Raw genomic sequence first — 13,824 nt, 5'->3', positions numbered from 1 at the left:
AAAGACATTTCCAGGAAAAGTGGGAGATGCAATATTTCTTTATTTGCACAGAGAAAGTTACGGTGCACAAGGGATACAATTTGAAACGTCATTATACAACTAGACATGCTGAGGAGTATGCAACATTTTTTTTAAAGAAATCTTTTCTCACGGCCCAGCCTCACCCAGACTCTGCATCCAGTAAGTTTGAGACCCCTGAACTAAAGTCACCACAATGCAATGAAATATAGGCACAAACCTGCGACAGGGCTTTTAAATATACATCACTTAGCTGTGTATACACAGTGTACATAAATGCACAGGATTTGAACATCCCAGCCCTAAGTAATGTAATGAGTAATAGAATGTAAATAGCATCAGAACAATAATTGGAAATTGTAACTTGGGGCTAACAAACATGTCCAATGCTACAAACAGGCCCCAACCAGGGTATGATATTCAGCTAGCAATTAGCTTGTCAATTTGATGCCGAACAGCCATTAGACTACAATAAAACCGATACAATTAGTTGCGATACAGTTTTAAGCACATAAGTGATATTGAAGTTTATATAAAGTAATTTACTCAGCCAATTAAACAATTGACTTTGAAGTTCACAGTAACTTTCAGAGCCTGCTGATGCAATGATGCATTCAATGCCCCCTCCAGTGTCGTAAAAGTGATCTACACTCAAGCAACCCGATGACACAAAAAGAAAACAAGCGTTACAGAGGCAGTTTTTTTGTACACCTCCTGTTGGTTAAGTAGCTTCTAACCCAGTTCAAGACCAACCTTCTGATTCCATACTGTTCTAATTTGTTTATTAAGATACTATGATTAATTGTGTCTAATGCTTCTTTTTGCTATCTTTTGCATTGGTGATCTCTTCCGATATTTCTATGGACCACTTCCATGTTGGCTTCTGCACATGTCCAATTTGTCGAGGTCAAAGTACGTGACGGATAATCAAAGCCAAGCGACTCCATACTTTTTTAGTAAACTTTGTAAGTTTGTGATTTGTGTTTACTCTTTAACGTGAATAGTAGTAGATATATATCTGAATGATTGTTTATTCCGCGTCGTGTATATTTTTCAATATGCTGAAAAAAATGTGCTTAATTGTGAGATGTTCTTATAGTACATATCACCTCACACGATGGAAACAAAGTATGTCTGACATTGATGAGAGTTATTTTGACTCAGGAAGATGTGTTTGTGATCCACCATTCAAACAGTAGCCATTTCCAAAAAGATCCAGACATGAAAATAAGATGGATTAAGGCTTTTAATAGGAAATGTAAGAACGCTAATAACAAGTGGGTGGACTGGAAGCCTACAAAAGACTCACAGATCTTGCAGTTATTATTTCTTGCATGGTAAACCAACGGATGATTTTTAGAAATGGGCTATACATCAACAGTTGTCGTGTTAAAAAGAAGAACACTAGAGCGGCATGGACCTACAGAAACTTCAACATCAGCGTCAACTACTGCTGCTGCTTCCATGGATGAAGTTATCCCACAGACTGGCCAAGTAGAGGAGAGTTCTGAATCCACCACGGCACGTATGGAAAAACATGACATGGACAATAGTTGAAATAAACATTGTTGAAACATATTGCTGCATTATACAATAATGTTGTGTACAAATATTCATAAAAGGTACATTACATCATTGTTATCCTGTCATCAGAAATGTAAGTGTAATGGATTACCTACTAATAGGTTATATCAATTGACAGTTATTTGTTTACTAAAAAGTACCAATTAAGAGTTATATTACTCTGCAAATGGTTATAAATGACACATTCTTCTTTTTTTCTGTCCCCAAAACTCAACACTAAAGTGGAATCTGTGGAACATGATCATCATCAATTTTATTTTATTTTTCTAGAGTCACACAAATCATTGTAATGTATGCAATACCTGGAGATGGCAAAAGTCTTAAAAACTTCAAAATCATTCTAAATGTTGAACTTTTACACAAACAGAATGAATATTACATGCATTGCGTTTTGGGTTAAAACTTAAGCACTAAACAAGTTAAACATTTAATATAATTTTTTTTAAATTGAGATTGGGTTTTCTATGATCCTATATAATTACACAGCCAGCAAAACAGGTACAATATGCACTATTGACTTCTTTTCAATAGCAAGCCACAGCTTACGGGGAGCACAGTAAACATTCATGGAAGGCATACACTCGGCCTGAAGGAAACAAAACTGCCTTTCATTGCTGACAGGATTGTAGAAAGATTGTTACGGCTCAAGCACCTGCCGCCGCACATACAGCTGTGTACCTCTTTGGAAAGGCTTTCGTTCAAATTATTCTAATTACAGAATATCATCTTTTTTTACTTCTTTACTATTTCTTCTTTATTATTTCTTCTTTACTGTATTTTCTGTGGAACACAAAAAACTACTCATAACTTGAAAGGTTCCATTCTTCCAAAAGCAAAGGAGTTCGTTAAAAAAAAACAAAAAAAAAACGAATCGACCACTTAAAATATTTTTTAGGATGTACTTTTGCAATTGAAGACAAGACCTGTTCAGTCTGTGATAGGGAAACAAAATAAACAGTTTATTTTATGAATTTATGCAAAGTAAATGTTCATTATTGGCTTTTGCCTGACACTCTGAACTTTGATTGATATTGATATTGTTTTTGGGATGTTAAAAAAAGAAAAAAACAAACAAACAAGTGTTTAAAACACAACAATGGGATTTTTTTTAAAATCCACAAATATAACTCTCTAAAAACAAATCAGCCATTTTCTTTCACTTTCACATTGCATAAATGTCTGGGGACATACATATAAAACAATCACAACACAATCATCATAATACAAAAGAGAGTAATAAAGATAATTAATAAAATAGATTATAGAGACCCAACAAATGATTCATAAAGTCACACATTTTAGAATTGCAAAAAAGACAACTGTTCAAATGATGTATTAAGTAAATAATAACATGCTTCCTGAAGTGGTCCAGAAGATGTTTTGGATGTGAACCAGTACATATGTATATCATATAAAGGTGATAACCTATGGGATCATTAACAATTAAAAATAAAAATATGTAATACTTCAATATTTCAAACGCCTATAAAAAACACTATTATAAATAAGTCTAACATTGTATTATGCATATATATAAAAATAAAATGTTTATTTTATGTAAAATATGTCTTGTACTGTTTACACTTACCTTTTCAGTCAAATTGTTTTGTTAAATTTTTAATAAAAGCACACAATGTTGCATATTAATGCATGTATTTGACTGAAAAAAGCACTAATATAAAATATCTAATCTATAAATGTAGAAGCATATTAAAAGATTGTTACACAAACATCAATGTCACACATGTTATATGTGCTGATGTTGTTAGAAAGTCACAATTAAAGTTTTGACAGTTTATTTCAAATCCTGCAGTTTCATTTGCTGCTGCTGTTCTCACCAGCACACTTGTGTTTCTTACACTGGTACTTATAAGAGAATCTTTCACCACACACACTGCAACTCAACACTTTCTCTCCTGGGTGTCTTCTCATGTGTGCTACAAGGTTTGATCGGTCACAAAAGCTTCTGTTGCAGATTGAACAGAAATGTGATTTTTCGCCAGTGTGTGTTCTCGTGTGTTTTCATATTGACAGTATTTGTAAAACTCTTACCACAGACTGAACAGGAAAAATGTTTTTCACCAGTGTGCGTTCTCATGTGTACTTTCAAATATTCCTTCCTTGTAAGAGATAAGCCACAGATTAAACAAGAAAAAGGTTTTTCACCAGTGTGTGTTCTCATGTGTCTTTTCAAAGAGCTACTTTCTACAAAACCTTTACCACAGATTGAACAAGAAAAAGGTTTTTCACCAGTGTGTCTTTTCATGTGTACTTTCAAATTGCCACTTTCTACAAAACCTTTACCACAGATTGAACAGATACAATATTGTTCTCCAGTGTGTATTGTTTTTTGTTTTACCAAACATGAACTTTGTGCAAAACCTTTACCACAGATTGAACAAGAGAAAGGTTTTTCACCAGTGTGTGTTCTCATGTGTACTTTCAGATGACAATGGTATTTAAAGGTTTTGTCACAGTGAGAACATTTGAAGTGAGTGTTGTCAGTGTGACATGTCTTATCATCTTTAGAGTCTTCATCATCAGTGTCAGGAGAGTGTGACGTTGTGTCCTCACTATCTGATAGTGGAGCTAAGAGCTTGTCTGCTTGTGATCCTCCACAGTGGTCTCCAACAGCTTCTGTTGTCATGTGTTGTGTTGAGCTGCTGCTTGGAGGCTCCCCCCCTCCCCTCTCCTCACCTTCACCTTTGACCTCATCATCTTCACTCTTCACAGGGACACCAGTCACTGGGAACTCCACCAACCATTTAGGCTTACTGATGCGGTGTTCATCCTCTTCCTTTTTAATGTGGGGGGTCAATGAGTCTTCCTCTTCCTTTTTACAGGGAAGGGTCTGTGTCAAAAAGGAAAAGGAGACGCCAGAGGGTCTGTGGCGCCTGGTCTTCTTCTTTGATGGATCCTCCTTCACTATCCTGAAGCTACACTCCAGTTTTTCAGGCAGAAGTTCTTCTTCACAGACGTCTGCAGAACACAAAATGACAAACATGCTTGAGAAATGTCTATATCAGTCAGTAAGTTCACATGAACTTAAAAAAACAAGTTATGATATTGATTGGCCTGAAAACAAACACACTGCTCTTTACAACATTATTCACAGGAAAATAAAACCCTTTTTTATGAGGGCTGGGCAATATCGTCTAAAATCTATATTACAATAAATTCCCTGCTGCCTGAGTGCAGCTGGGATATGCTCCAGCGCCTCCTGTGATTTTAATGTCAGTTACTGATGTATAAACTTGGAGAAAAGATTAGGCCGTTTACAGTGTAAATCTGTATTCTGTATTGTTGTCTCTGCTATGATGCAATATTGTGGTCAAGTTTGCTCACTGTGAGTGCTGTGGGTTGAAAGTGTATTTCCTTTTGGTTCGTGCTTTGAACACAAAGTAAGGTTTCGTCATTGATCTTGCCATGCAACATTTGTAAATGTAACCGGGGATTTCCACTGGATTTGGAACGGCAGCGCCACGGTGACAGACTCATTCCGTATTTGTTTCCAAGTCAATGTGTCAATTTCCACCACCTAGCTTCTATATTTAGTGGTCGCCACAACAAGGCGGTTCAATTGAGCCAAAATCTGCTCGTGTGGGACAGGAAGTCATGCATAAACACAAAATAAATGATCGAGTTTAATTTTAAAGTAAAAAATTATGTTTAAGGCGAATGGTATTTTACACTTTGAAAAGTCCTAATAAACATGAAGGCAACTTGTCAAAAGGGTTTCAGACCTAATTTCACCTCCCTGACACAAACGGACAAAAACATGGTAATTTTAAAAGGCTTAAAATTAAAGAATCATATAACAGGCATAGCCCGTGCAACTGTATGGGGGCCTGTACTACAGTGTTGTATTAAAATGACTATTTCTATTTCCAACATTAAAGTGAGTGTCACTAACACTACTGCATGCAGGAAAATGTGTGGAGGAGAATTTCAAGTAGCCAAAATAAAGATTGTGAATGAGTGACAAGAGGCTTACTTTGTTCATGTAAGTCTGCTGTGGAATAAACATGCTCAGGTGCTGAGAGCGATGCAAAGAGTGAGACCTCTTAGTCCAGTTTAAAATCCACAGACCAAGAAGGAAACAGACGGACATAGCAATATATTGAAGACGGCAAGAATTAAGTTATTAGGTTTATTTTCATTTATATCAGTCCAAGCTTATGATTGCATGAATATTTTAATGTCTCTGGACATCGTATTTAATGGTTTTTAATACCATTTAGGGCCTTAATTTAAGAAAAGACCATCGAATGATTTTTAATGATCCACAGAAACACTGCTAAAGCTCTTAAAAGTAAAAGTATCAAACAACAAAACGAGTGCTTATTACTCTCTTTAACAGTGAAGAATAAGTGATTATTACATTTTAACAAAAGTGTAAATAGAAACACGTTACATTACAAAGTTCCAAAATAAAAATATTGTTCATGGAATCATTGAGACATTTCTAGAATGTATTTACGATTTTTATGAGATTTTGATAGCATTTAACACATTCTGAGGTCAGCGTGGCTCGGTTGGTAGGCCAGCAACTCAACGGTTCCAGGTTTGATCCTTGTCACTGCCGTTGTGTCCTTGAGCAAGATACTATACCCACCTGCTCCCAGTGCCACCCACACTGGTTTAAATGTAGCTTAGATCATGGGTTTCACTATGTAAAGTGCTTTGAGTCACTAGAGAAAAGAGCTAAATAAATACACTTCACTTAAAAGGAAACCACACTTTTTTTTTATTTTGCCTATCAAGAACACACATTTTTTCTTTCTTATGCGTTGTAAATAGTAAATAAATGCGATCCAAAGTCTGCTTACAATAGAGGCTATTGGAGTCTGTATACTCTGCCTACAAAGAACTTAAAAAAACATCCACACACCTCCATTAAGGTTTTATGTACATGCAGTAGGTATATATTGGTAGGTTGGTAATGCATGGCATCCTGCCAGCTGCTATGCTGACAGTTGTTTTAGTACCTGTCATTAAAGACGAGGCTCGTAAGGTAGGGACTATGGACAATTATCAACCTATCGCCCGAGCCAGCGTGCTATCTAAAGTGCTGGAAAGTGTGATAATATACAGAGTTGGGGATCTTATTTAAACCGCAGACAACCAATTTGGCTTTAAGAGCAAGTACAGCACTGACTTATGTATTTATGCTTTAAAAGAAGCAGTAGAAAAATACAGAGCGCAAGGCTCTACAATGTTGGTAGGGTTTATTGATGCATCTAAAGCAGGGGTGCCCATTACGTCGATCGTGATCGACTGGTCGATCTCGGAGGGTGTGTCAGTCGATCTCAAGCCAGGCATTAAAAACTATACATAAAAATGAGCAATCATCAATCATACCAAGACTTCACTTTCGTCAGTTGTTTGACATTCTCGGCACCCGAGGATCTTGTGAGATGACGCTGGCTGCTGCGAGCTCATATTTAAGAAAAAAATCACTAACAGGGCGGACGCAGAGAAACACATTTTATATCTAGAGACTTCGTACCTACTGTCAAAACTCTAAAGACCGACCGCACAGTTCCTGTCTTCACCATAAAAGACCTGTTTCATCCTGCCTGTGCTAACAAAATAAGAGTCTCAGAAAGCTAGCGTGCACAAGCTAGCAAGCTACGGAGTTTGATGCCAATGTATTTCTCCCCCGCCCTCAGCGACCGCTTTCTCACTTGCTTGCCCACCCGCACACTCACTGACGTCACTCACCTGCTGCCAGACATTAAAGGGCCACACACACATGCTACTCTCATAACAAAGTGTTTAAAAACGAGTATGCAAGTTGGACAAATGAGATGCCAAATCCAACCACTTTCATGTGGTATTGGACGGAAAGGAGGACTTTTTTTTTCCTCCATTTGAAAATGCGGACGTTATCAGCACCACTGTCTAATTCCAATCAATGCAAGTCATCAGAATCAAATACACCTACTTATATTCTTGTCTTCATGAAAGAAAGGAATCTATGTGTGTTAAACATGCTTGTAATATCATTAAACACCATTAACTTGTTAACAAAAATGTCTCTTTCATAAATCCATCCATCCATCCATTTTCTACTGGTTATTCCCTAAATATAAATTATAAATAGGAATGAGGTAGATCTCCTCGACTTGGTCAATTGAAAAGTAGCTCGCCTGCAGAAAAAGTGTGAGCGCCCCTGATCTGAGGCATTTGACAGAGTCAACCATCTCAATCTCTTCACCAATCTGAAGCATAGGGGTGTTCTGGGTATATTCTGGCATATTGGTACGACAGGCAGATGAAGCAGGTAAAATGGGGGAGTAGTTTATCCTCTCCCTTTAGAGTCGGCAATGGGGTACGGCAGGGTGGGCTTCTATCACCAGGCCTATTTAGCCTGTCTATGGATGACCTGTCAAGGCAGTGGAAAGAATGCAGAACAGGGTGCATCATGGGGAACACCTTTATCAACCAGTTTATGTACGCTGATGATTTGGCCATTATATCTCCCAGTGGTGCAGGGTTCCACCAGCTTCTTAACATATGCTCAGACTATGGAGTCAAGTTTGACATCAAGTATAATGCCACAAAGAGTATGATAATGATATGTAGGACCAAGGAGGATCACCATCTTAATTTCCCAGGTTTATATTTGTCTGGTCAAACCCTGTGTGTGTGCAACAATGTCAAATACTTAGGCCACATCATCAATGACAAGATGGAGGATGATGCTGACATGCTTAGACAGTGAAGAAAGCCAAAATACTGGTGCGAAAATGTCATGACTGCTTGGATAAAGCAAAGGTGCAATGTTAATATTTGGTTACATGTCTTTTGGCAAGTTTCACTGCAACAAAGCGCTTTTGGTAGCCATCCACAAGCTTCTGGTTGAATTTTCGACCACTCCTCTTGACAAAATTGGTGCAAGTTAGCTATTATTTTTTGGTTTTCTGACATGGACTTGCGTCTTCAGCATTTTCCACACGTTTAAGTCAGAACTTTGGGAAGGCAATTCTAAAACCTTCATTCTCGCCTGATTTAGCCATTCCTTTACCACTTTTGACGTGTGTTTGGGGTCATTGTCTTTTTGGAACACCCAACAACGCCTAAGACCTAACCTCCGGGCCGATGATTTTAGGTTGTCCTGAAGAATTTGGAGGTAATCTTCCTTTTTCATTGTCACATTAAAAGCACCAGTTTCATTGGTAGCAAAACAGACCCATAGCATAATACTACCACCACCATGCTTGACGGTGGTAATCGTGTTCCTGGGGTTAAATACCTTGCTTTGTCTCCTCCAACTATATTGCTGGATATTGTGGCCAAACAGTTCAATTTTTGTTTCATCTGACCACAGAACTTTACTCCGGAAGGTCTTATTTTTGTTCATGTGATGTCAGATGAAACAAAAATTGAGCTGTTTGGCCACAATACCCAGCAATATGTTTGGAGGAGAAAAGGTGAGGCCTGTAATTCCAGGAACACCATTCCTACTGTCATTGCTGTATATATTATAGACTGCATATAACATTGCTGTATTTATACTTCAGACCCAGCCGATTTGGTCACATTTTCAGTAGACCCATAATAAATTCATAAAAGAACCAAACTTCATGAATGTTTTTTGCGACCAATAAGTATGTGCTCCAATCACTCTATCACAAAACAATAAGAATTGTAGAAATTATTAGAAGCTCAAGCCAGCCATGACATTATGTTCTTTACAAGTGTATGTAAACTTTTGACCACGACTGTATGTACATCATCCTCACAAGCCAACCAAACTTCTTATACACAATATATTTAAGAATAGTGTTAATAATGAAATATAAAGTTAGTAAAGATGTGAGAGTAAGAAGTAAACAAACCTGTTCTGTGAAACACAACTTGATGATGTTTCTTATAATAAATTTCCAGTAGTTGATGTTGTTGCTCCTTCTCCTCTTTTGTTGGCCAAAGTTCCTCCTCACACTTTGCTATCGTTCTTTTGCACATTTTCACACAAACACAACACTTTACACTCACATTAGTTCCCTACTTAGCGATGTTTAAATAACTTCCGCGTCTCTTTGTTAGCAGCTAACAAGCTAAGCTAACTAGCCAGTTAAACTAGCTGCAAGCTATCTTAAGTGAAGCTATCAAACAGGAGGAGTGTCAAAGTGCGCTCAGACTAATGTATCCGGCTACAAACAATTATTAACCGTGTGTACTCTATTAAACAAAATATATGTAAGAATACAGAAATATAATGCCCGCGATTAGGCTTTCTCCGTCAGACGCCATCTTGCTTTGTCACCCGATCGGTCCACGCATGCGCGTACCGACATCACTTCCGCCAACTTGTTTTGCCACACTTACTTACCATGGTTCTTTTGGGTCATCTGTACTTCAATAACGATGTCTTAATAAACGATTACAAACAAAACCAACGTTATTGAAAAAATACAGTGAAACCGCACAGATCTGTACACAAACCCGAAAGATGTGTCCAGCAACCTTAAATGGAAAATACATCGATTTTTTAAAAGTTATTTTTATAATACTTTATTTACTTCAGAATTCTGAAAATGTGAAATGTTTTTTGTTAGGTTACAGTAAATGTTAAGTTTAAAAAAATATCAACATTTAAAAAATAAATGATGCGATGCCCCAAGTGGAGGAGTTCAAGTACCTAGGAGTCTTGTTCACGAGTGAGGGAAGAGTGAATCGTGAGATCGACAGGCGGATCGGTGCGGCGTTTTCAGTAATGCGGACGTTGTACCGATCCGTTGTGGTGAAGAAGGAGCTGAGCCGGAAGGCAAAGCTCTTAATTTACCGGTCGATCTACATTCCCATCCTCACCTATTGTCATGAGCTTTGGGTCATGACCGAAAGGATAAGATCACGGGTACAAGCGGCCGAAATGAGTTTCCTCCGTCGTGTGGCGGGGCTCTCCCTTAGAGATAGGGTGAGAAACTCTGTCATCCGGGAGGAACTCAAAGTAAAGCCGCTGCTCCTTCTCATTGAGAGGAGCCAGATGAGGTGGTTCGGGCATCTGGTCAGGATGCCACCCGAACGCCTCCCTAGGGAGGTGTTTAGGGCATGTCCAACCGGTAGGAGGCCACGGGGAAGACCCAGGACACGTTGGGAAGACTATGTCTCCCGGCTGGCCTGGGAACGCCTCGGGATCCCCCGGGAAGAGCTAGACGAAGTGGCTGGGGAGAGGGAAGTCTGGGTTTCCCTGCTTAGGCTGTTGCCCCCGTGACCCGACCTCGGATAAGCGGAAGAAGATGGATGTATGGATGGATGATGCGATGGGAGTTAGTGGCGCCCCCGTGCGTCATTCATTACAATGACAGAAGCGTAAAAGTGGTTGAAATTGTGGCGATACACCTAATTCCTTTATAATATTCTTGTTCCCTTTTATTCCGAGGTAAGATATTATTTTTTATACATACATTACTAAAACATACAAGTATTTCATTAAGATGGCGCCTATTCCGTCCTACGTGTCTGTGTTCGTGACGTAAACAAGTTGACAGATAGTTAACATGAAGATCCCAAGGAAATGGAAAAAAGAGTCCAGGCCTTTTATCTTTAAGAAGCTTTAGTGGTTTTCACAGAGAATGCACTTTTCCTTTCTTCTTCTCTAATTGGTCATTTCTTTCTTTGTTTTCTCTTTTTCTTGTATTGATTTTGTTTTTGTTTTGGTTATCTTTTTTGTTTGTAAAACTGTATAAAGTGACACATAATACATGCCAAATAAACACTACTAAGTAACAACATGTCCATAAATTTTTGCTGCATAACATGTTTTCACACACACACACACAGCCCATACAATAGCATGTAAACAGTGCTCATAAATGTATGTAAATAGTCCTAACACTCAAGGCCACACATGAATAAGATGTACATATGGAATGCTTATAAACACAGGATAATATACATTATATACTGAAGAGGAGAGACACAAACATTGCACCCTCCTTTAGAGGAATGAGCAAGGGAGCAAATAAGCTAAATGCTAAGTAGCAACAAGCTAAAACAGGAGAACAAGCTATCTTCACACAGTACTATTTTTTTACATTTACACGCACACACAACCTCTTCATGCTACTCATAAAACAGACACAAGACTTACAGACAATGTTTCCAAGGCACTTCGTGGAAGAAACAACAAACTTTAAGCGCTGAATCACGTAAATACGTCTCGTGTGTATACAAGTGAGCGTCAGACTGTCACAGGCAGACTTCCGGAAACCAGAGGAAGGAGCAACTCGCCTTCAAAATAAAGGTCCCTTCTTATTACCGAATAATGTTACATCACAGCGCCGCTGTAGTGGCTGCTGGTGGCAGGAGCTCTGTGCTCTTGTTTCATCCTTTTGTGTTCCTGCTGTTTCCCTCTTGTTTTCATGTGGGGTTTTTTTTGCCTTTTGGTTGGGGACCCTTTGGGACTGTGTGACAAGGGGCGGGACTTTCGTGACTTCTGCGGTGCTTTTTGTGAACTTCTGGATCTGCCTACCGGAGACCAGCTGCTGGGTCTCTGCCACACCAGAGTCCATTTGGAGAGACTGGAGGAGATGCGGATGAAGAGACAGGGCTGCGGAGCTGGCGCTGAGCACTGGGACGGACAAACTTTACAGTGTCTTGGCTGACTGAGCAGGTATCGGACACGTCGGTCTCCTTGCACGCATCCTCACTCATCCATGTGGACTGGATACTGGCTCAGAGTTGCAGGATTAAAAGATTAGCAGAAGTACATTACAGTGACATATGTGAGTTCACGTAGTTGAAATCTATGTTTTATTATTAACATATATTATGTTCTATTGTTTCTCTCCGGGTGCTCTGGCTTCTGCACCGCCACAGACATGTGCCTGGAGGTAGGTTGATTGGCAACACTAAAGTGTCCTGAGTGGGTGAAAGTTGTCTGTTTTGGCCTTGTGATTAGGCGGCGTTCCACCAGAGTGCAGCTGGGATAGGCTCCAGCCCCACTGCAACGCTGAGAGGGACAATTGGTAGAACATTTATGTATAGATTTCATATTGTATCATATTATATTATAATGTATTTTCTTTATTTTTACCTACCAAGTATTACAAAATAAAATGTGTCAAATACTATATTTTACTGCCATATATACGATTAATATATATATATATATATATATATATATATATATATATATATATATATATATATATATATATATATATATATATATATATAGTATATATATATTCATGTCATATGAAATACATATTTAATTATTTATTCAAGGATAAAATTGTCTCGTTTATTTGTTAGCTTAGCTCTGTAGTTAGCTTAGCTTGTTAGCTGCTAACAGAAGACACAGAAGTAGGGACGGCGTGGCGCAGTGGAAGAGTGGCCGTGCGCAACCCGAGCGTCCCTGGTTCAATTCCCACCTAGTACCAACCACGTCACGTCCGTTGTGTCCTGAGCAGGACACTTCACCCTTGCTCCTGATGGGTGCTGGTTGGCGCCTTGCATGGCAGCTCCCTCCATCAGTGTGTGAATGTGTGTGTGAATGGGTAAATGTGGAAGTAGTGTCAAAGCGCTTTGAGTACCTTGAAGGTAGAAAAGCGCTATACAAGTACAACCCATTTATCATTTAAGTTATCAGATAGATGTTCAGAGTAAAATGTTGTGATTGTGTGAAAATGTCTACATCACAAATGTTGAGAGCGTTGGTGGATCAGCGACTAACTGCTGCCGTTGAAGAAATATTTGTAGTGTTAGAAAAAAAAAGACAGCAGAATACTAGGCAAAACTTTCTGAAACGAGAAAGGAGAACAATCGACTCCTGGACACTGTTTTCAAGAAACATCAAGTTGCGTTACACAGAACAGGTTTGTTTACTTCTTACTCTCACATCTTTACCAACTTTATATTTAATTGTTAACAATAAAATGACATTTGGTAAAATTGAAGTGAGTGGAGTAGCCTTGTCAAGTGAACGTAAACAATCTGGCATGCAAATGAAAGAAGATTCATGGAACAGAGTAATGTAACTAAAGAAGAACATGGATAATCCACAGAAAATATTCCTAAATTTTGTTACAGAGGTAGTCCAGCAAATCAAAATGACAGCAAGCTTAAAGTTCCTTTTTTTTTTTTTTTACACATATGACTAGTTCATCACCGGTTTGCTTATGTTACCATTTGTGGTTTAACAGAACGTATACATATTTTAAAAATGTTTTACAATGACTAATTATATTGAATAAAAATGGTTAGGAATTA

At 38.4% G+C, this 13,824-nt stretch overlaps 1 protein-coding gene across 2 annotated transcripts; it reads right to left on the bottom strand.

The window, feature by feature from the left end:
- Positions 1–1,829: 1,829 nt before the first annotated feature.
- LOC133545122 (zinc finger protein 567-like) lies at positions 1,830–11,825 on the bottom strand. 2 transcript variants are annotated; one of them, XR_009804732.1, is made up of 2 exons: positions 11,702–11,825; positions 1,830–4,581 (listed from the first exon to the last, which is right to left on the bottom strand). XR_009804732.1 is itself a non-coding variant. In XM_061890475.1 (2 exons), the coding sequence occupies exons 1-2, from the start codon at positions 9,571–9,573 to the stop codon at positions 3,557–3,559; spliced, it is 1,152 nt and encodes a 383-aa protein (XP_061746459.1). In that variant the 5' UTR covers positions 9,574–10,002; the 3' UTR covers positions 1,830–3,556. The 2 variants fall into 2 exon arrangements, 1 of the variants encoding a protein (XP_061746459.1); XM_061890475.1 differs by lacking the exon at positions 11,702–11,825 and adding an exon at positions 9,447–10,002.
- Positions 11,826–13,824: the final 1,999 nt, after the last annotated feature.

The sequence above is a fragment of the Nerophis ophidion genome, linkage group LG28 (genome assembly GCF_033978795.1).
Source record: "Nerophis ophidion isolate RoL-2023_Sa linkage group LG28, RoL_Noph_v1.0, whole genome shotgun sequence".
NCBI lineage: Eukaryota > Metazoa > Chordata > Actinopteri > Syngnathiformes > Syngnathidae > Nerophis > Nerophis ophidion.
Note: the sequence above shows the minus strand (reverse complement) of the source record. Positions and strands in the feature narration are given on the sequence as shown.

Coding starts and splice junctions, on each gene's coding strand:
- LOC133545122 (XM_061890475.1), bottom strand. CDS start 9,573: ATGTGCAAAAGAACGATAGCAAAGTGTGAGGAGGAACTTTGGCCAACA. Junction 4,582..9,446: donor AGTTGTGTTTCACAGAACAG/GTTTGTTTACTT, acceptor TGTGTTCTGCAG/ACGTCTGTGAAGAAGAACTT.